This window comes from Bos grunniens, chromosome 2 (genome assembly GCF_055505025.1).
Source record: "Bos grunniens cultivar Pamir isolate PY7600 chromosome 2, Bosgru_T2T1.0, whole genome shotgun sequence".
Classification (NCBI taxonomy): Eukaryota; Metazoa; Chordata; class Mammalia; order Artiodactyla; family Bovidae; genus Bos; species Bos grunniens.
In genome coordinates this window covers 102,218,418-102,241,780 of record NC_141166.1, presented here as the reverse complement: position 1 = coordinate 102,241,780, position 23,363 = coordinate 102,218,418, and the positions used below count along the sequence as shown (strand labels likewise).

The 23,363-nt window shown below is 36.2% G+C and overlaps 1 protein-coding gene across 4 annotated transcripts in view; it reads right to left on the bottom strand.

The window, feature by feature from the left end:
- Nucleotides 1-23,363, bottom strand: part of SLC4A10 (solute carrier family 4 member 10) — a 343,004-nt gene that overhangs the window by 162,417 nt on the left and 157,224 nt on the right. For all 4 annotated transcript variants that reach the window (XM_086369819.1, XM_086369812.1, XM_086369792.1 and 1 more), the window contains exons 3-4: nt 15,574-15,720; nt 552-690 (exon numbers count right to left, since the gene is read on the bottom strand). In XM_086369819.1, coding sequence (XP_086225945.1) covers nt 552-690; nt 15,574-15,720 — 286 coding nt within the window. The remainder of the gene's footprint in view (nt 1-551; nt 691-15,573; nt 15,721-23,363) is intronic.

Sequence of the window (23,363 nt, the reverse complement as noted above, 5' to 3'; positions counted from 1 at the left end):
TCACAAGTCATCAAATGGCAATATAGAAATATTCATTATAAGTAACAGAAAAAGTAATCTCTTAAAAATTATTTTTTTAAAACCACTATGTTTAAAGTATACATTTCATAGAAACACATTACAAATATTTTCACCCTCAACAAACAGTACATTAGTCCAGGACTCCAACTAAAATCTCTTAAAATTTTTGTCCTTTCTTTTAAAAAGTCCCACATAATATCACCAGTTGGAGCACAAGTTAATAGTTGAAAAGATACAAATAAATTACTGTTAGATAGCTATTGTTTCTTTGATGACACACAAATTATGCTACTGTTTATCTTTAAGACTGCAGCTGCTGCTGATTCTGTGTCACTGTTTACTATAATTACAGTCTTCGGATCTCATTCTGACCCATATGCCATTATAGGATATGCCCAGGCCAGATGAGCAATTTCAGAAATCAGCAGCACTGATGGATGTCTGCAAAATTGTGGCAATAGAAATCTCTTTTTTCTGGTAGTATGAAAATTCTTTAGTATCACCTCCCCCTTCAACCAAAAACTCCTCACCTGGCTGTTTCTCGCCACTCAGCATCCTCACCTTCACGCCAGCAAATCTCATCGAGTTCTGTGAAGAGGTCATGAGGAATGTGCTCCTCATCATCATCCTCAGTCCCAAGAATAAACTGTACTCGCTGTGACGGGGTGTCTATGGATACCAGAGACAAGAACACGCATCAACAAGACCCTGAGCTGCGAATGTCCCAGTTACCACCTTCCACACTACTCACATCTCCCCCACCGCAGCACTCATCCGGAGTAGACTTGAGAAATGAAGATGAATTCAGTATTACATTAAGTCCAGTAAAATATGGGATCATAAACACATAAAATGTAAATATATTACATTTTACTATACTATACCATAATAGAGGAATAATGTACTATAATGTACTATATTACATAATATACTATATTATCAAAGATAGTACTATATTTGATATGCTATGTTTGATAGAACTTTGATAATGTACTATATTATCAAAGATAAAATCAAATGTGATGATTATTTTGGATTACTTAAGCATCATGGAAAATATTTCCACATCTCTCATACACACACGCACAGTTTCTCTCATCACATTGCTACACTTTACGGTCATATTCAGAAGAGTTGACTATGATAAAATTCACTTATATTAAACTATGCTGAGTATAATTCACCAAAAAGAACTTCTTTGCGAGGCTTCTTGGCAATTACACCCTTATCCTTCCCCTCACCCCTGGCAACCATTAATCTGGTTCCTACTGCTATAGTTTTGCCTTTTCCAGAATGCCATACAAGTGGAAACATATAGTGTATAGCTTTTAGAGACTGTTGTTCACTTACCAATATGCCTTTAAAGTTTTGAGATTTATCTGTGTCACAGAATATATCAGTAATTCACCCTTTTTATTGCTAAGTAATAGTCCATTATATGAATGTACCTTGTTTTGCTTATCTATTCATTTGTTTAGGGATATTAAATTTACAGTTTTTCAATTATGAATAGAACTGCTATAAATATTCTAAATTTTTGTGTGAGTGTAAATTTTTATTCTCTGGGGTAAATACCTAGGAGTAGAATTGCTGGGTTACCTGGTAAATATATGTTCAATCAATATACTTGTGATGAAAATTATAACACTTTATTGAATGATATAAAAGTACACCTAAATAAATGAATATATTTATATTAACGGAAAAGCCCAATAGTGGAAAACCATCTTATAAATTCAGTGCTATTACAATAAAATATATGGTATTTTCAACTATTTTTTAAAACACAAGAGAATGAATAAATCAGTAACAAACCACAGTAATCACTTAAGTATAATATTAAATATTTTGTGAAAATAAACCAATTAATAAGTAATTTAAAGGATTAGGTTATAATTAAGTCACAACTGGGAGGATTTTGGAAGTCAAAGTGAAAAAGATACATATAATATAAAATATGATATAGTCTCATACTTTTTGTATCAATAAATGTTTGCAGTGGGGCCCTTGCTTCTGCCTACCTTAATAGCCTTACCTTCTGCCTTGTAATTCCACTCTGGGTACCTTAATTTTCTTTCAGATTTTTAAAAATAGCATGTTCCTTCCCATTTCAGGGCCACTGTACATACTGTCTCCTCTAGCTCTCCTGTATCTTTCATCATCTACTTCACTATAATATACTTAGGCAAGCCTACCTAATCAGACTCATAAAACACATACACAGACACACATGAGCACTCATATGCAACAATTAAGTCAGGCACCTGTTATCTTAATTCACAGCACTCTATATTTCTCCTTATTATACTTTCCTTAATTGCAATTTAAAATTTACTGTTCAATAACAAATTAAATACTTTAAGTAGAAAATATTTCCAGCTGCCAGAATTAGTTTCCTAGAAGAAGACAGGATCAAGTTCCTAAAGAAGAATAATGCATGCAAAAAATACTTTTAAAATTATAAAGCATCATACAAATATTATTAATGATGGCTGATTCTAGTGGTAGTGGGGATGGATACAATGAAAATATAGCCATGTCAAAATAGAGAGGTTTAGACTTTGAAGCAGGGAGAATGAGAAAATACTAGTGCCATTAATTGAAAGAGGGTTATAACATGGATGAGCCTTGAAGATGCTAAGTGAAATGTCAGACAGAGAAACACAAATACTATTAATATATGATCTTACTTATATGTGGAATCTAAAAAAAGACAAAACAATAAAACCAAAGCATTAGCTGCTCAGTCTTTGTGACCCCATGGACTATAGCCCACCAGGCTCCTCTGTCCATGGAATTCTCCAGGCAAGAATACTGGTATAGATAGCCATTCCCTTCTCCAAGGGATCTTCCTGACTCAGGGATTGAACTCATATCTCCTGCGTTGCAGGCAGATTTTTACCATCTGAGCTAAACTCATGGAAAAAGAGTTCAGACTTGTGCTTACCAGCAGTACGGAGTAGAAAGAGGAGAAAGTGGAGAAAAAATAGTCAAAAGGTATAAACTTCCAGTTGTAAGTACTAGGGATGTAATAGACAACATGATCACTATACTTAACACAGCTTTATGATATGTAAGTAAGTTGTTGAGTAAATTCTACGAGTTCTCATCTGTGATGAATGTTAACTAAACCTATCATGGCAGTCATTTCACAACATATGTAAAGCAAACCATCATGTACTTATACCATGAGGTATAAGTTATTTTTCAACAAAACTCGGGAAAAAAGGGTTGTCAGAATGAGGAGCCAGTATTGTAGGCTGAGAGCACAGGAGACATCTTTTAGATATGCTGAGTTTGAGGTGATTATAGTTCAAACATATAAAGATGGTCACAGGATTGCTGGATATTTGATTCAGTAAAGAGGACAAGGTCAGAGGTAAAGACACAGGTTGCATTTAACTAGAGAAGTAATATGATTACAATGAATGAGGACTCAGAAATGAAAGACAAGAGAAGGCTCAGTATCAGGGGAATTATATGATTTAATATTTAGGATGAGGAAGAGGAGTTTAAAAATCAGAAAAGGATTAGATAAATATGTAAAAGGATTGGTACACTGAACAAATTATAATGAATACCTTCCATTGGTCAGGTGAACTAGACACAGATAAACAGAAATAAAAAACCCTCTGCCCTTATAAAACTTATATTTGATGAAAAGAGTAGTATAACAGGGTCAAGGTAGAAAAGAACAAGTCAATAATGTCAGATGCTGTAGAATCATTGATGAGAACTGAGAACAATAGGATTTTAATAGCTTAATATTCAATAGCACTGGAATTCCAAAGTCCATATATTGCTTTTATAATCACAAATAAACTATTTCTATTGGAATATAGACCATATTTTCAACAAATGGTTACTTAAAGTCAAATATACAAAGTTATACTATAGGAAGAAAACCACTAATAGAATCATAATTGGAAATAAGCAAGCTCCATTGCAAACTTTAATCTTTTCATTACTAGTTATGTTACTCAAGCTGATTTAGTTACTCACATGCTAATTATAAAGTGGTTGGCTATGGTGAGACTATAAGACAAGGTAAAAAGTCAGATTTTTAAAAGTATCAATATCTTCTACGGATCAAGCATTTTCATATAATATCTCTTTATGTCTAAGCAATAAACTACTCAAAAGGACACACATCACTCAGTCTGAAAATGCAATGAACATAATGAAAGAGCTAGAACATCCATGTCATGGATAAGAAGACTCAGTATTAATGGATGAGACATTATGGAAGAACAGGATGACAGTTCTTCCCAACTTGATCTGTAGATTTAATACAATCCCAATCAAAATCCCGTCAATTTATTTTATGGATATCAACAAACTGATTCTAAAGTTTATATGGAAAGGTAAAGGCAGAAGACCCAGAATAGCCAACAAAACATTGAAGGAGTAGTACAAAGTTAGAAGACTGACATTCCACAACTTCAAGACTTACTATAGAGCTACAACAATCAGGACAGTGTGATAATGGCAGAAGAACAGACAAATAGATCAATGAAACAGAATAAAGAGCCCAACTATAGAATTCCGTAAATATAGTCATCTGATTTTTGACAAAGGAGCCAGGGTAGTAAAGTTTCTTCAACAAATGGACATCCACATGCAAAAACACTGATTTAGACACAGACCTTACAACACTTTTCCAAAATAAACTCAAAATGGATCGTGTGTGTGAGTTTGTGTGTGCTCAATCATATCTGACTCTTTTGCAACCGCAGGGACTTTAGCCCACCAGGCTCCTCTGTGCATGGGATTTTCCAGGTGAGAGTGGAGTGGGTTGCCATTTCCTCCTCCAGGGGATCTTCCCCACCCAAAGATCAAACCCACATCTCTTGAGCCTCCTGCATTGGCAGCTGGATTCTTTACCACTGCACCACCTGGAAGTCCCCAAAATGGATCATATATCTACATGTAAAACACAAACATATAAAACCCTCAGAAGATAACATAGGAGAAAACATAGATGACCTGAGTATGGTGATGCCTTTTTAGATACAGTCCAAAGATAACTATCCATGAACGAAAGACAATGTCAAAAAAATTGGAAGACAAGCTACAGACTTGAAAAAGGCACATCTAATAAAGGACCATTATCCAAAATACACAAAGACCTCTTAATACTCAACATTAATAAAACCAATATGAGAGTCCCTTGGACTGCAAGGAGATCCAACCAGTCCATCCTAAAGGAAATCAGTCCTGAATGTTCATTGGAAGGACTGATGCTTAAGCTGAAACTCCAATACTTTGGCCACCTGATGTGAAGAACGGACTCATTGGAAAAGACCCTGATGCTGGGAAAGATTGAAGGCAGGAGGAGAAGGGGACGACAGAGGATGAGACGGTTGGATGGCCTCACCTATTCAATGGACATGAGTTTGAGTAAACTTCAGGAGTCGGTGATAGACTGGGAGGCCTGGCATGCTGCAGTTCATGGGGTCGCAAAGAGTTGGACACGACTGAACTGAACTGAATAAAATCAACAACTTGTTTTTAAAAAACAGGTCAACAATTTTAATGGGTAAGTCACCAAAAAAGATATACAGATGGGAAATAAATATGTGAAAAAATGCTCCACGTCATGTTATCAGGGAAATTCAGAACAAGATAACATTATGCACATATTAAAATGCCCCCAATCCAGAATTCTAACCACACCAAATCCCTGAAAGGATGTGAAGCAACAGAAACTCTCATTCACTGCTGCTGGAAATGTAAAATCTTATGGCCACTTTGGAAGATGACTTAGCTTCTTACAAAACTAACCATACTTTTACTACATGATCCAGTAATTGCTCTACTTGGTATTTACCCAAAGGAGTTGAAACGTATCCCTACCAAAGAAACTTTATACACGGATGTTTATAGCAGCTTTATTCATAATTGCCAAAACTTGGAAGAAAGCAAGATGTCCTTCAGTAGGTGAATGGATAAATATGTTATAACTCATATAGACAACAAAATATTATTCAATGCTAAAGTTAAATGAGATACTAAGCTATGAAAAGACATGGAGGAATCTTACATGTGTATTAGTTGGTTAAAGAACCTAATCTGAAAAGGCTACATTCTGTATGATTTCAACTATGTGACATTCTGGAAAACTACAGTGAGAGTAAAAAGGTCAGTGGTTATTGGAAGTGGGAGTGGGATGAAAGGACTGAATACAGACGATTTTTAGGGCATTAAAACATTCTCTATGATATTAAAATGACAGATATATGGCATCCGGTCCCACCATTTCATGGGAAATAGATGGGGAAACAGTGGAAACGGTGTCAGACTTTATTTTTCTGGGCTCCAAAATCACTGCAGATGGTGACTGCAGCCATGAAATTAAAAGACGCTTACTCCTTGGAAGGAAAGTTATGACCAACCTAGATAGCATATTCAAAAGCAGAGACATTACTTTGCCAACAAAGGTTCATCTAGTCAAGGCTATGGTTTTTCCTGTGGTCATGTATGGATGTGAGAGTTGGACTGTGAAGAAGGCTGAGCGCCGAAGAATTGATGCTTTTGAACTGTGGTGTTGGAGAAGACTCTTGACAGTCCCTTGGACTGCAAGGAGATCCAACCGGTCCATTCTGAAGGAGATCAGCCCTGGGATTTCTTTGGAAGGAATGATGCTAAAGCTGAAACTCCAGTACTTTGGCCACCTCATGAGAAGAGTTGACTCACTGGAAAAGACTCTGATGCTGGGAGGGATTAGGGGCAGGAGGAGAAGGGAACAACAGAGGATGAGATGGCTGGATGGCATCACTGACTCGATGGACGTGAGTCTGAGTGAACTCCGGGAGTTGGTGATGGACAGGGAGGCCTGGCGTGCTGCGATTCATGGGGTCGCAAACAGTCGGACACGACTGAGCGACTGATCTGATCTGATCTGATTATACATTTGTTCAATCCCATAGATATACAACACCAAAGTGAGCCCTAAGGTAAACTATGGCTTTGGACATGATTATGATGTGTCCACACACGTTCATCCTTGGTAAAAATGTACCATTTTGGTGAGCAATATTAGTAGTAGGGGACACAAGGAGTGGGAGCAATGAGTATACGGGAATTCTTTGTACCTTCCTGGGAATTTTTATGTAAACCTAAAACTGTTCTAAAAAATAAAGGTTTAAAATGTAGGGCACCTCAGTTTTCAAACTGTTCAATTGTTCCCACCAATATGCACCACTGTATCATATATATAATGACATATATTCAAGAAATTATAAGAAAAGGAAAAAGAAGCTACATTTACATAGTTTATCTGCTTCAGGCATTAGCAAAACATTTCTCATTTAGAATGCTAATATGTAAGATTTGTTTTTATTACCAAATATTTTAAGAAATTTGTTAACTAAATTTTACAGCAAAATGAATAAGAATTAAGTCAATAGACAAGTCTCCAGCTTAACTACTTCAAAAGAGATGCCAATTTCCTAGATGTAATATGAATGTTGATTTTGAAATGAGGCTGCTGAATTCCCATGAATGTCCTTCAGGAAATTACAGTGTAGCAGATACATTTATGATTTAGTTTATCTGAAATAAGATGCTAATATTATATTTTTACTAAAAGCATAATATCTGGGTGATAAATACTAAACCCAATATCAGAGTCAAGACAGCCTGTTACCTTTATGACTGGTTGCTCTGGACCAAAAAAAAAACTTAAATCAGAGTTTCAAATAGCTATAAAAAAAGAGAAAAAATGGCAATTTTAGAGTTACACTAAGAAATCAATTATATTTTTCTATTAGACCTACCCATGTGACAAGACATAGCGGTTTTGTATCTCACAACAGCCTGTTTTAACTGCTAACTCACTTATCACAGTCCAGAGCAGCCATGCCTCAACACTGGCATTGTTTCTCATGCTTTTGAAACAATTTCTCTCATCACTGTTTTCAATGGCTTATTTCAGTGTATTCTGTAGCAGTAATCTGGGGATCTGTACTATTTACCATGTACCCAATCTCCCTAACTCTACTATGTGCAGGAACCTTATGTTTAAGACTTCTTAGTGTTTCCCCTAGTAAAGCATGAGGATCACTCATCACAACAGAGCCATGAAATAATATGAAGAAATAAGGACCTCACAGTTATGAATAAAGAGGTTTGGAAAGTCTGAGGTAGGGTATCATATATTTAAAAGACTTCTCAAAGACACGATGATAACAGCATAGAAAATCATTTTAAAAGTGGGATAATTTATTCTTAGACAAAAGATATTTTATTTGGGTTTTAAATAAATAGAACTTCTTGTATCTGGCTTTTCATTCTTCAAAGTAGAAATGATTTTACAGATATTATATTATGCTCACAAAAATCTTTTTATGATCATCCTATCACCATATTTTTAATGTCTTAAAAAGAAATTCAGATTATGTTTCAACACAGCAAATGTTCAAAATGTTATTCAATGACCTTTTAAATGTCTGTTCAACTTAAAATTATATGACATAAATCATGTAAATTATAGTAATATCAATATCAGAAAAAAATTTCTAAGCATAATTATTTTTCTATGTTGATAGCTATTTTATTTATTTTTAAGATAGCCACTGAAAAATCCTGACCTGCATGCTCAGTCATGTCCGACTCTTTGCAACCTCAGGGACTATATAGCCCGCCAGGCTCCTCTGTCCATAGATCATTGTAATACAAACTATAGCTAAGGCTCTAATAGATTAAGATAAGGATTTGTCTCTGTATTTAGTAAAATTATAATGGAAATAAATTACAAAATATAGAAAACTATGCTAGTGAATAAGGGTCTCAGCCTCTTAGTAGCCTCTTCTGGAATCTGCAGATACATCAAACAATATCATTAAAAGAATGAAAGTATAAGCCACAAGTGTGGGAAGATAATTGAAATGTGAAAACAAAAGGCTTATATCCATAATATGTAAAGAACTTCCACAAATCAAACAGAAAAAAAAAAAAAAAAAAAAAAAAAACAAGCATAATACTTGAATAGGCACTTCATTGAAGAGACTATCCAAATGGCCAAAAGGCAAATGCTGTTACATAACCTCACTGGTAATCAAGAAATGCAAATTAAGACAATGACATACCATTATGCCCCTGATCAGATGGTTAATGTTAATAGAATGAAATTGTCAGCTGTTAGTTAGAATGTAAACAACAAATGCTCTCACACTTTACTGGTGAAAGTATAGACATGCACCCTACTTTGGAAACTGGTATCATCTACTAAAATTGAAATGCACATATCCTATGACTCAGTAATAAATAATTTAATTCTTAGGTATGAGAAATGCATATATGTACCAAGAGCCAAGAGACATGTGTTCACGGCACCATTCTACATAGTATCTCCAAAAATTAAATGATCTAAATGTCCATAAATAGTAGAATGCATGACAAATGAATGAACACTAAGCCATAATAAAAATGAATAAACCAAAGCTACAGTCAAAAACGTTTTGAATCCCACTAACACACTGTTGAGCAACTGATCAAGACACATATACCTCCTGTATGACTTCATTTATAAAAAATTCAAAAACAGGCAGGACACCCAATGTAAGAAGACAGACTAGAGATCCTTTTGGGGAGAAGGGAGAGAGTAGTAACTGGGAGTGAGGACAAAGTGGGTTTCTGGAGCACTAGCTAAATTAACGGTTACACAGATGTTTCTCTGTGATAAACTATTGAGTTGTACACTTGCATTTCTGTTTTAACATTTATAAATATTTGTGTTATACTTTATTAAAAATATTTTAAAAAAACTAATTGATATTCTCATCTATCAGCCAGCTGCAAATTAAATAGGAACAGAAAGCCATTGCCATCAATAAACAGATTTGAACTTAGACTTTTTCTGTATTTGCTTCATTTTTCCTAAAGCATGTATACAATTTAACATCTAAGAAAAGAAAAATCCCAAGCCTAATTCCAGTTGTGTTAATTCACATAGTACCTTTGAGTACCATATTTTAAATAAGCATTTAATAAAGTATATATCTTTAGTATTCATTTCCAGTGCTTATACATTAACTAATTATAATGTACATATCCTGTTATATTCTTTGTTGGGAGGCTGAGGAGCAAATTAACATTACAGTGTTCTGAATTTCCCTCAGTATCTTTTATATTTTCACTGACTTCAAGCTTACGCTTCAAACTTATTTTTAAACAATTCATCCATGTTACCAGTTGAAAATATAATTTTTAATTATATTAGGTGAATGAAAGATGACATTAAAAGTAACAAGATATAAAGTTTTAGCAGTTTTCTGTCATCAGGAAATTGAAGAAAAATCAATTACAGTATGAAGAAGAATCAATTAGTCATCACATTTTTGTACAAACAATTGTGTTTAAGTGCAGTAACAAAAGTAGGTTGAATTTAACTTCAAGAATCAAGTTTTCTGTAGGGCATGGCCAGAAAGGCGACTGCCCCCTCACTCGTCAGGCACCCCATGTTCATGGGCAACCGGGTGCTAAACCATTCGTAGATGACCTGCTTCTGGGTCGGGGTTTCGTTCATAGCAGAGCAGCTCCCTCGCTGCGATCTATTGAAAGTCAGCCCTCAACACAAGGGTTTGTAAAAATAAGATAAAAGTAGAATATAAAAAAGAAGGAAAAATGGAAAAAAAAAAGTTTTCTGTATAATCAAAGTTTTACCACCACCATTACTGCACAGCCAGAAGCTGGGTCTGTCCTTGGACTCACCTAGAAATCACATTCCAACCATGGGCCCTGGTGGACTAGACCCAGCTATCCCAGGCCTGTGACTTGAGCAGGCTCTTCGGCTTCAGTAAGGCCTGCTCAGTTTTCCCTGGATGCAGCACTAACACAATCAAGTTCCTAACAGCATCGCTTTATGTGACAGGGTCATATAATATAAAACATTCTGGATGTTTTTCATACACTAGAGAAACAAAATTTTTAGAGTGCCAAAATTCAAACATTTACACTAAAATCTTTTTGTTAAATTGATCCTTGCTCCAGAAATATGAGTCCAAATTATTCCACGTCTCCATAGACACACACTCCAATTTACAATATAAAACCTCTGGAAGCCCACAGAGGAACCTGATGCTTCCTCACACTCCTCCTCTAACCCATACCTCTTTGGAAGCTGAATTTTTAACCATTTTAAAGCACTTGTAGGCATGCATTCAAATGAATTTCTTGGAAATCTTTCCAAGTAAAATAAATATTTCTTAAGTAGTCAGAAATTTTCTTTGAAGCTTTCAGAATAGTAATCACATATATTCACACTATGCTGACTATCAAAGCCCAAATCAAGGGAATGGTGTTCATAACATGGTTTCAGTCTTAGCATGTAGCTGAGTACTAAATTATCAAGGCATTTAAACTGACTGTGGGATAGGAATAAAAGCAGATTATTAGTCCTGAAGAAATTGAAAAAAAAAAAAAAGTGAAATCTAGGAAGTTCTACTGCTTAGAGATCACCAGAGTGCCAAACATTTGTCCCTCATAAAACACATCTTAGGTCTCAATATCAATAAAGATACTCAGATGGTTGGGGGAGGAAGGAATAGGTGGCATCCAAAAACAGTGGCTGACACAACAGAGAGAGACTCTGGCTCACCTGACTTATTGCCAAGTTTCACCAAATAAAGAGGCAGGACTCTCTTAAGATCAATGGCTCTTGATCCTTGCTGGATATTAAATCACCTGGGTACTTTTTTAAAAATACCAGTGCCTAGAGAAACACCCAAAATTAAGTAAATAAAAGTCTTTGAGCATCAATATTTTTTAAGAGCTCTTTATGTGACTCTAACATGTAACAAGATTTGACAAGCAATATTCTAGAGTCTGTCTAATTTTAAATGGCATATAAATTACCTAAGGTTGCCATTAATGCATGGATTCCTATTCAATAGGTCTAGGAATGGGTATCAGATTCTGAATTTCTAAGCTCAGATGTGATGCTAATATTGCTGGCTCATGAACCACACTTTGAATAGCAAAGTATCTAGAACAGTGGATCTCAATCTTGGCTTTGAATCATCTAAGGTACTTTTAAAAATACCTATGCCCCACCCACAGAGATTCTGATCAGTATGGGGTTTGGCCATCAAAATGTTTTTAAAATTCCTGGGTTTTAAAGGTGAGAGCCACTGTTCTAGAAAAACTGACCTAATGTATCCAACTAAGAGCAAAAAAGAATAAAACGACAGAAGCAGAGGGAACAAGCTTATTTTTGTTTGCTTAATAATCACTTCTAAGATAATGTGAATATATTCCCTCCAATATTAGAAGAGAATGAAAACTCAAAGTATCCATGAAAGCTAATCCCAACAGATATTCCATTCTTAGAGTTTACGAGGGAGCCTCTCCTAACTACACAGATGGAGCTGGAAAAAGAGAAATCTACCCACCTTTGTCTTTATCATACTCCCAGACCCCACTTCATGAAACAAAAAACCCTAAAAATGTGGGAGACACTTTCATACCTCCACTCTCTGCCCACTAATTCAGAGATGACCATCCTTCCAACATGCTAGTGTAGGAGACTCAGAGTATTTTTCTTTATATACTCCCCACTATCAATCAATCTACCTTTGACATAAGTACAATATATCTGGGGAATTTTAATGCCCATAACTATACACAACAATGGAGACAAACAGCACGCTGAGGGCACTGTCTTTGTAAGCACTCTTAGGATAAAGCTGGACATATATAGTATGGATATCTTTGCCAAGTAAAAAATCTGGGAGCCTGTAAAAATACTACAAATCAATAGAAAGTCAAATAATCTTGATGGTCCAAAAGAAGATCATACCTCTGAAAATTATCTGCTTCAGAATCAAAAGAAAATGTCCAGAAATAACGGAGACCATCAAAGGACTAAAAACACAGGCTCTCAAGCAAGAAAAGTGTTCGTCGTTCAGTGGTGTTTCACGCTTTGCAACCCCATGGACTGTAGCCTGTCAGGCTCCTCTGTCCATGGGATTCTCCAGGCAGGAATATTGGGGCGGGGACTTCCCTGATGGTCCAGTGGTTAAGAATACGCCTGCCAACTCCGCTGGGACACGCGTCAGATCCCTGCTCCAGGAAGATTCCACATGCTGCAGAGCAATTAAGCCTGTGAGCCACAGCGAAGAGTAGCCCTCACTGACTCAATCAGAGAAAGGCCACAAAGCAAGGAAGACCCAGTGCAGCCAAAGCTAAAATAATTTTTTTTTTCTTTAAAAAGAATACTGCTGTGGGTTGCCATTCCCTTATCCAGGGGATCTTCCCAATCCAAGGATCAAACCTGCGTTTCCTGCATTCCAGGCAGATTCTTTACTATCTGAGCCACCGGGGAAGCTCATCAAGCAGGAAAACCAAAATCTAGGAAAGGACAGGAGGAAATGTAAAGAAAAATCTCATGAGATAAGAAATTAACTCAAGAAAACCAAAAATACAACAGCAAAATCAAAACCCCTAATAGAAGTAGTAAAATGCAGAACTGATACTGCAGATAATCAAATGAATAATGAGAGACTAACTTCAAGCTACAAAAAAAGGACAAAGAGCAGATATCATAAATCCAAGATGCAGATGTATTAATAATTCACAAAGAAGAGACCAAAGTAAGTGGAACAAAATCAAAAAAGACAAGAAAATGTTCTCTAAATGGAATACATCAGTGTGTGCAGACTGTAAAGGCGTTTTAATATATTCACCATTAGGCCTATCTTAGCAAGTTTTCTTAAATAAGAGAATGCAAAAAAAAAAAAAACTATGTATAAGCATTCAAGCTTAAAATAAATAAATTTAAAAAATGAAAAAATATAGAGACTAAAAACTTCTCTGCAACACTTAGCAAAACCAGGTATTGAATAAAGCAGTGCCTATAGAGTATTAAAAGTAAAATTGTTACCCTAAACTTAATATGCTAACTTAACCTCATATTTGAATACAATCTGACGGGGGAATGTGGGTTTGAGGAAGTTGGAAGGATAGATGACAAGAATAATCCAGTTGAGAAGAAGAAATCAACTAGATTATAAATTGTGTAAATTTCCAGGTGGGAGGGAATAGGAAATAAACATAATTGAAAACTCCCATATTGTTAAATTGGAAAAAACATAGTTGCAGATATAGGTATATGTTTATGTTTATATGGGAGGGAAAGTGAGTGAATTCTTTCTGGTGACATATTTTCCTTTTGAAGTAGAAAGCGGCTGCTAAGTGACTGTGAAAAAGGAGGTGTTAGAGAAGGAAGGAGATTGAAAAATAATTATTACAAAAATTGAAAAAATGCAATAGAATTGGGAGAAAGTGTTGAAGGTTCATGGTTACTAACATTTTTTTTTTTTTTTTTTTTTTTGCACACCTGTGCTGACCATGGATCAAACCCAGCTTGGCAGTGAAAGCGCTGAGTTCTAACCACTGGGCCACTGGGGAATTCCCACTTGCGTAATGAATTTAAATTGCTACAATCTGCCTGTTGAATGACTACAACTTGCAGAGCATGCCTACCAGGGGAAGTAGGCACATGGAGGAACCCCAACATAAATATGGTTTTTAAGGTAGAGGTGAAAGTATGGATAAAACTAAAACAGGGAACCTAAGGTAATTTGGAATATTAGCAAAAGTACTACTAAAATTGGCCATGAAATCAGAGTAGGATAAGGAAATAAATGTAACATGGATAGAAAAAAAGGAGAGAGGCCAAGTAGTTGAACAAGCAAATGAGAGAAGCTGTGGTCAGAGAGCAAAATGAATGCATTAGTGACTTCAGAGGAGGCATGACGTGACCACAGCTGAGTAAGTGAACAAGGTGCAGTGAAGGAGGTCATAGGAAGTGGGACGGTCAGACAACTGAAAGTCAAGTTCTTAATTATGTCATATACACAGACTCTCATGGCACTCAGGAATTGTTAGTAACTTCCATATCACTGGGCTTTGATATTCTGTATACAGTTGACCCATGAACAATGTGAGAATTAGGGGAACTGACCTTCCTCCCAGTTGAAAATTCATATATAATTTATGGTCACTCATATCTGGTTCCATATCCATGGATTCAACCAACCACGAACAATGTAGTGCTGTGGTATTTACTATTGAAAAAAAAATTCATGTACAAGTAGACACTCTAACTTCAAATCTGTATTGTTCAAAGGTCAACTGTATACTTTCAAAGGAATAACATTTAAAATAGAAATTTCACATCTTAACAGTGAAATTTGGAGAGCATCAACAGTAGTTTAAATGGGAACTTGATAAAGACATTTCTGTCTGGATTTTCAAACTACTTAGAGCAAGCACTATTATTTGTATAAATTATTAAGAATTAATACAATAAATTCTACTACTTAAGTGTATTTCCTCAATCACAAATCTAATTCTCACCTTCACAAAACAGATGCACAAGAGAAAAAGATGAAACATTCTCTCTCCCACTTTTCCCCAATCTGCCCAACATCTTTTATAAACGTATAAACAATTTTATAAGCATGAAGCATTACTGCTAATTATGGATTGTCTAAACAAGTATAATATTACAATGATAAATTTAATTAAAACAAAGAGGAAGATTCTTACCAAAGGAAGGTGACTCCCTTCCATCCTCTAGTCCTGAATCTCTCTCTCTGTCTCTCTTTCTGTGTTTATGACCACGATGCCTGTGACGTCGATGGCTTTTTCTTCCTCCCAGGGGCACATGAACGCCGATAAATAGTGTCCGATGACCTTTATCAGAAGTAAATACACAAATTAAACTCTGAGTTATTCCAAGGCACAGAAGATGATTATTTACTTGTTATTGGAAACCCAATACAATTCAATCCATCAAGTGGTTCTTGAGTATTTATGATGTGATAAGCTTGCAGCTTAGCACTGTACTTTGGTACATAGGTCTATCAAACATCTACACTACTAAGTATTTGGTTATACAGTATTTTATAACCACCATTATTTTATTAACTATCACAATAATCCCCTGTGTCTATTCCCCATAATTTATATTTTTTTCATTAAAAAAATTTTGTTCTATTTTCTCCCTGCACTTAACTAACCAGTTATTTTACCAGTTCACTTCCCTTCACAGTTAGGTGTGTGAAACGATCATTATCTCTAATTAAAACAGATTTCACCAAGATCCTAGTAATGTCAAATCCTGTGAAATTTTTAGGCTCTGCTGTTTCTATCTGTGGCACTTGATACTATTGACCATTCTCTTCTCTATGATTTAACTTTCTCTAGGTCATCCTCCTCCTTTATTTTTCTTTTTTTGCTCAAATTAGTTTCCTTTTCTGGCTCTCCTTCTATTTATTCATTCAAGATTGGGATCCCCAGGATTTGACACCAATTCTCTCTTACACTGTAGACTTATATAACAATCTATTAGACATATTCACCTAGACATCCTGCCCATAGGCATGTTAAATTCCATGGGACTCATCCTTTACTTTGTCTCCCAAGTATCATGTATCCAACACCTATCTCAGTAAATGCAAGCTCTGTCCAGTCATCTCAAAGCACATCCAGTTTGTAACCAGGTCCTCTTTTACATCTCATTAATTCATTCTCTCTTCAATATCTCTGGTGTCACTGTCTTAATTTGGACCCTCATCTCTCACCAGGACTATTAGAGCATTCTCCATAGCATGTTCTTCTCTAATTCCAATCTTGTCCCATTCTGAATACTGATGCCATTTTTTCCCAAAATGCAAATCTGACTACATTACTCCCCTGTTTTAGACTCATTGATTGCTTTCTGTTGCCTAAAGGATAAAGCTTTTAGTATCTATAAAGCCAAACAATAGTTGACATCTGCCTATTTCTCTAGGCTTCCACTCTGCCACACACACGATAAGGCAGCATGTATCCTTTTATTCCTAAATTGCCAGGTGTTCTCAAGTCTCTCTTTCACTTAATGTTGGTACTGTTCTTCCAATTGTATGAAATATCTGTCTTTCCTGATGAATGCCTAACTCATCTCCCACGTCTTAGTTCAAGGATTATGCCATGTATGAAACTTTTCATACTCCCTCAGTCTAAATATACATGGCCGTTTTTCCCCTTAGGATTCTCTGGTGCTTAATCATATACATCAAAGCACTTGATTGTAGTTGTTTACTTATAAGTAGTTTTCTTAGGAATCTTGTCTGGGGATGGTCCATGTGTCAGTATCTTTGTCACCTGACACAGTGCCTAGCATGTAACAGATGCCTAGCAAATGTTTACTGAAATGAACAACTTACTGAATGGTATTGTGATGGGTGTCAGGGATGCAAATACACATAAGACATTATTTTATTCTTACAAATCAGCTGGTTTCAGCCTTCTCCAATTTATATAAAAAACTAGCATTCACAAGTATGGTATATTGCTCTGAATGTACATATTAGAATCAATTTGAAGATGTGAACCCACCCCCTCAAAAAGACATGATTTAATCTATATACTGAAAAAATTGAAAATTTCCAACATCATTATTTTAACAGAAGTGGAACAATCTAAAATATACTCAGAAAAACTTTAAAGAAAAATAACCAGCATTATTTACAATTGCCAAGATATGAAAGCAACCTGTATCCATCAGCAGATGAATGGATAAAGGTGTGACATATATCTGTGTGTGTGTGTGTTCAGTCACTTCAGTCATGTCCAATTCTTTTCAACCCTATGGACTGTAGCCTGCTAGGCTCCTCTGTCCATGGGATTCTCCAAGTAAGAATACTGGAGTGGGTTTCCATGCCCTCCTCCAGGGGATCTTCCCGACTAAGGGATCAAAGACTCCTCACATGCATCTCCTATATTACAGGTTAATTTCTTATTGCAGAGCCATCAGGGATGCCCTGTGTATGTGTATGTATACACACACACACAATTAAATACTACTTAGCCATTAAAAAAAGAATGAAATTTTGCCATTTGCAACAACATGGATGGATCTGGAAGGCATTGTGCTAAGTGAAATAAGTCAGACAGAGAAAGACAAATACTGTAAGATATCTCTTATATGTGGAAACTAAAATACAATAAACTAGTGAATACAATGAAAAAAGAAGCAGATTCACAGATATAGAGAACAAACTAGCAGTTACCAATGGTGGGGGAATATAGAAGAGAGGGAGTGGAAGCTACAAACTATTGGACATAAGATAGGCTAAAAGATATATTGGACAACACAGGGAATATAGCCAATATTTTGTAATAACTGTAAATGGACTGTAACCTTTAAAACATATAAAAATAAAATTTTAATGAATTAATTAAAAGGAAAATAACAAAAACCTTTTGAGGAAGCTCTAGGAAGGAGAACTTACCTTACAAGATAACAGGACATACCATAAAGTTAAATATTTAAAATAAGTCACAAACGTTGGCATTTAACATTAATAATTTTGAATTACTTGGCCATCACTACATTGTAATCCTCTACGCTAGTAAGTTGAAGGCTATTAACCATGGAGAAGGTATAAAGCAACAAAGATTGAGACTTGCATAAAACTAACACTAAAAGCAACAAAGATTGAGACTTGCATAAAACTAACACTAAAGAGTTACAGAAAAAAATCAAAGACTTAAGAAACAATAAAAAAAATGAAGAGTGAATTTCCAATTAAATTAAACATGGGAGATTAAACACTTGCTTCTTACCACAGGAAAAGCTTCTGGGTGCTAAAAATGTTCTTTCATGATAGAAGTTTTTGCTTTAAAAATATTTGTTAAACTTTCTACATAAGCTTTGTGCACTTTTCCATATGTATGCTTCAGCTCACAATTTTAAAAATTTTAAAAGAAACCAAAGAAAAAGAGTTTTAAGAAGGTGAGAGTTACCACCTTATATGCTATAAAGGAGTCAAACAAAATTGACTAAAAATTAGCTATTACATTTGGAAATTAATGTTTATCTGTAACTTTCTTGAGAGCAGTTCCAGTGGATAGGGAAATGAATAAAAGTTGTAAGTTTAGACAGTGACTATTTCCTAGAGCTAAGCCTTAAAGGTTGTAAAGGTTTCTGCTGCTGCTGCCAAGTCACTTCAGTCGTGTCCGACTCTGTGCAACCCCATAGACAGCAGCCTACCGGACTCCGCCATCCCTGGGATTCTCCAGGCAAGAACCCTGGAGTTGGCTGCCATTTCCTTCTCCAGTGCATGAAAGTGAAAAGTGAAAGTGAAGTCACTCAGTCGTGTCTGACTCTTTGTGATCCCATGGACTGCAGCCTACCAGGCTCCTCCGTCCATGGGATTTTCCAGGCAAGAGTACTGGAGTGGGTTGCCACTGCCTTCTCCTAACAATTGTTAATGAAGAAAGCCATTACCAGACAGTCCATGGGGTCACAAAGAGTTGGACACGACTGAGAAACTGAACTGAACTGAACTGATTACCAGACAGACAAATATAAGGAGAATCGTGGACCCGACCGGCCAGTCCACAGGGCGTGGTTGAGGGTAATGAATATTGCCTTTGTTTGTAGAATGTGAATATCATGGGCAATTTCCAGAAGTAACATCCTAAGAAGTTGCCAAGTCAAGGCTGAAATAAACAATCTGAAACTATATCCAAATATGTCCAGATAAAAAGAGGATGCCAAGACACAGAGCTGACCTAATGTCTTTAGGTCAGAAAAGAAAGAACACTCTGAAGGAATTTCCTGACACAGAATCCTACAGAGCTGGTTAAAAAGAAGACTCATTTGGGTTTTTCACTACTAGTGTAATTGATGGATTATATGGTAAGCTTAGGCTTACCTTCGTTAGAAACTATCAGACTATCTTCCAAAGTAGTTGTACCATTTTGCATTCCAATGAGCAAAGAATGAGAGATCCTGTTGCACCACATCCTTGCCAACATTTGATGATGCCAATGCTTTGGATTTTAGCCATTCTAATAGATGTGTGCTGCTGCTGCTGCTGCTAAGTCGCTTCAGTCGTGTCCTACTCTGTGCGACCCCATAGACGGTAGCCCACCAGGCTCCCCCATCCCTGGGATTCTCCAGGCAAGAACGCTGGAGTGGGTTGCCATTTCCTTCTCCAATGCGTGAAAGTGAGACGTGAAAGTGAAGTCGCTCAGTCGTGTCCGACTCTTAGCGACCCCATGGACTGCAGCCCACCAGGCTCCTCCATCCATGGGATTTTCCAGGCAAGAGTACTGTAATGGTATCTAATTGCTTTAACTTGCAATTCCCTAATGACATATGATGTTGAGCATCTTTTTATATGTTATTTACCATCTATATATCTTCTCTGCTGAGATTTCTCTTCAGATCCTTTCCTATTTTGTAATTGGGTTATTTTCTTATTGTTGAATTTTAAGAGTTTTTTTGTATATTTGGGGTAACAGTCCTTTATCAGTTATCTTCTGCAAGTGTATTCTCCTGTCTGCAGTTGTCTTTTCAATCCCGTAACAGTGTTTTTCACAGAGTAGGAGTTTTCATTCTAAAGAAGTCTAATTTATCGAAATTTTTTCATGGATTGTGCTTTTTGTTGTTGCATATAAGAAGTCACCTCCAAGCTCAAGGTCACCTAGATTTTCTCCTATGTTATCTTCTAGAAGTTATATAACTTTTTTTACATTTAGGTAAATGATCCATTTGGTGTTAATTTTTGTGAAAGGTGTAAGGTCTGTGTCTAGATCCTAATCTAAGTGCTAATTTATTCACTAGCCATTTGACACTATGAGTTGAAAACTAATGCCCATGCAAAAGCATGCACACAAATTGTTATAGCAGCTTTATCTATAATCATCAAAAACCGGGAAACAACCAAGATGTCCTTTACTAGATGAATGAATAAACAAACTGTGTTACATCCATGCAATGGAGTATCAACAACAACAAAGACACAGAGGAAACTAAGATTCATATTGCTGAGTGAAAGAAGTCAGTGAAAAGGCAACATACTCTAATATGCTAACCTGTATATGACATTCTGGAAATGGTAAAACCACAGAGACAGCTAAAAATGTCAGGGATTCCAGGGGTTCAGGGAGCGGGATTAGGGATGAAGAGGTGGGGTATCAGGCATTTTTACAGAAGTGACAGTATCCTGGATGATACTGTAATGATGTATACGTAATATTGTACACTTGCCAAAACCCACAGAAATATACAAAACAAAGAGTAAATCCAAATGTCAACTATGGGGTTTAGTTAATAATAATCTATTGATATTGCTTTATCATTTGTGACAAATGTTGGGGCTTCCCTGGTGGCTCAGACAGTAAAGCGTCTGCCTGCAATGCAGGAGACCTGGGTTCGATTCCTGGGTCAGAAAGATCCCCTGGAGAAGAAAATGGCAATCCACTCCAGCACTCTTGCCTGGAAAATCCCATGGACAGAGGAGCCTGATAGGCTATAGTCCATAGGGTCACAAAGAGTCAGACACGACTGAGCGACTTCACTTTCTAATGCAAAATGTTAATAATAGGAAAACTGTGTGCAGGGGAGAGAAAGAGCATATGGGAACTCTGTATTTTCTGTATAATCTCCCCAGACCTTAAACTGCTCTGAAAAGTAGTCTTTTAATTTTTTAAAGAATTATGTTCTCACGGTCATATATTTTAGGAAAGTTTGTAAATATAAAACACCTTCATACTGGGGGGGCATTGTGTATCTGGAAACATTTTGGGGAAACTAAGAGGAAATAGGAGCATCCCTGGTGGCTCAGTGGTAAAGAATCCATATGCCAATGCAAGAGGCACAGGTTCAATTCCTAGTAGGGAAGATCCCCAGGAGAGGGATATAGCAACCCACTCCAGTATTCTTGCTTGGAAAATCCCACAGACAGAGGAGCCTGGCAGGCTGCAGTCCATGGGGCTACAAAAAGAGCTGGACATGACTTAGCAACTAAACAACAATAACAAGAGGAAATAGAGTTGGAGATACATTTAGGTTGGGTTTAAAGGAACATGTTTATGTGATTCACAATCACTTCCAGATATGAGTAAATTATTAGTTAGCTATCCTGACTATCCTAAAGTAGGAATAATTTCCAGTGGCCTATACTCATTGTGCTACATTGTGACACGAATGTTCAGGGCTGAAATGGTGCCATAATATCAAGAGGTATCATAATCTGCCTAGTATTGGAAGCATGTGGGCAGTGGAAAAGAAGCATGGATTCAATTGCACAGAGTCAGAGTTAGTCTTTGGAAAATTCTTCCACATCTTTCAGGTTATATATGCAAGAAGCTTCATAGAAGTTTTAAACTTTAAGACAACCCTGAAAATTTTCATAAAATTGTAAGTAAGTTGTAAAGATGAAAGAAATCTTTCTAGACTATCACTAGTAAAAATTAAATTTTAATTAATCATAATAAAGACTGATTTAACTTTCCATATTCTCAACAGAAAATAATGTTTTAAAATCTTTGACATTAAAGTTCAAGAATGTTGGAAGAAAAGTATTACAGATGTGTGTTGTTGCTGTTGTTCAGTCACTAAGCCATGTCCGACTCTTTGCAACTCCATGAACTACAGCATGCCAGGCTTTCCTATCACTCTCTCTCAGAGTTTGCTCAAACTCATGTCCATTGAGCAGAGGTATGTCAGGCAGTTTTTAAAAATATGCCATTTCTCCAAATGTTATGATTTTGCACTGCTTATCAGTTTCCAAATAAGTGTTATGATTTTTCTCATTATAAATAATATTCACCTTTGTATGTAATCTGAATTCAAATTCTGAATTCTTTCTCTTAGAGAATCCTCAAAATTGCTTAAGCTTAAGGTCACACAAAGCCTCAATCTGCCCCTAATACAACCTTTATGTGAGCAGCTCCCAATTTTCTATCTCCAGCTCAAACTTCTTTCCCAAACTCCAAACAAGCATATCCAACTGCTTACCTGATACCTCCACTGCATGTCTAAAAGACATCTCAAGATCAACATGTTCATGACTAAACTCCTAATCTATCCCAACACAACTCCCCAAATAAACTGTTCCCCCAAAATCTTGTCTATCTCAGTTGATGACTAAACATTTTTCAAGTTGCTCAGAAGAACAAAAACTTTGGAATCATTTTTGACCTCTCTTCTTAAGCTTACAACCAAACCTATCGGAAAAAGTGTTGGGACAACTTTCAAAATATATCCAAATTTTGTCTGCTTATTATTTAATTTCACTGCTCTGGTCAGGCCACATGACACCCAACCTGAATTACTGCATTAGCCTCCAGACAGGTCTTCTTGAATCTACCTTTAACCCCTACAATCTGTTCTAAATGCAGCAGCTAATGTAGCTCTCTTAAAAGGCAGGTTAGATTATGTCATTCCTCAGCTAAATCTTCTGCTAACCTGTTTCACTCAGAGAAAAGGCCAAGGTTTCTCTAATGCTCTATGAGGCCCTCTGAGATCCGCATGTCCCCTGAGATTTCCCCATTCCTGT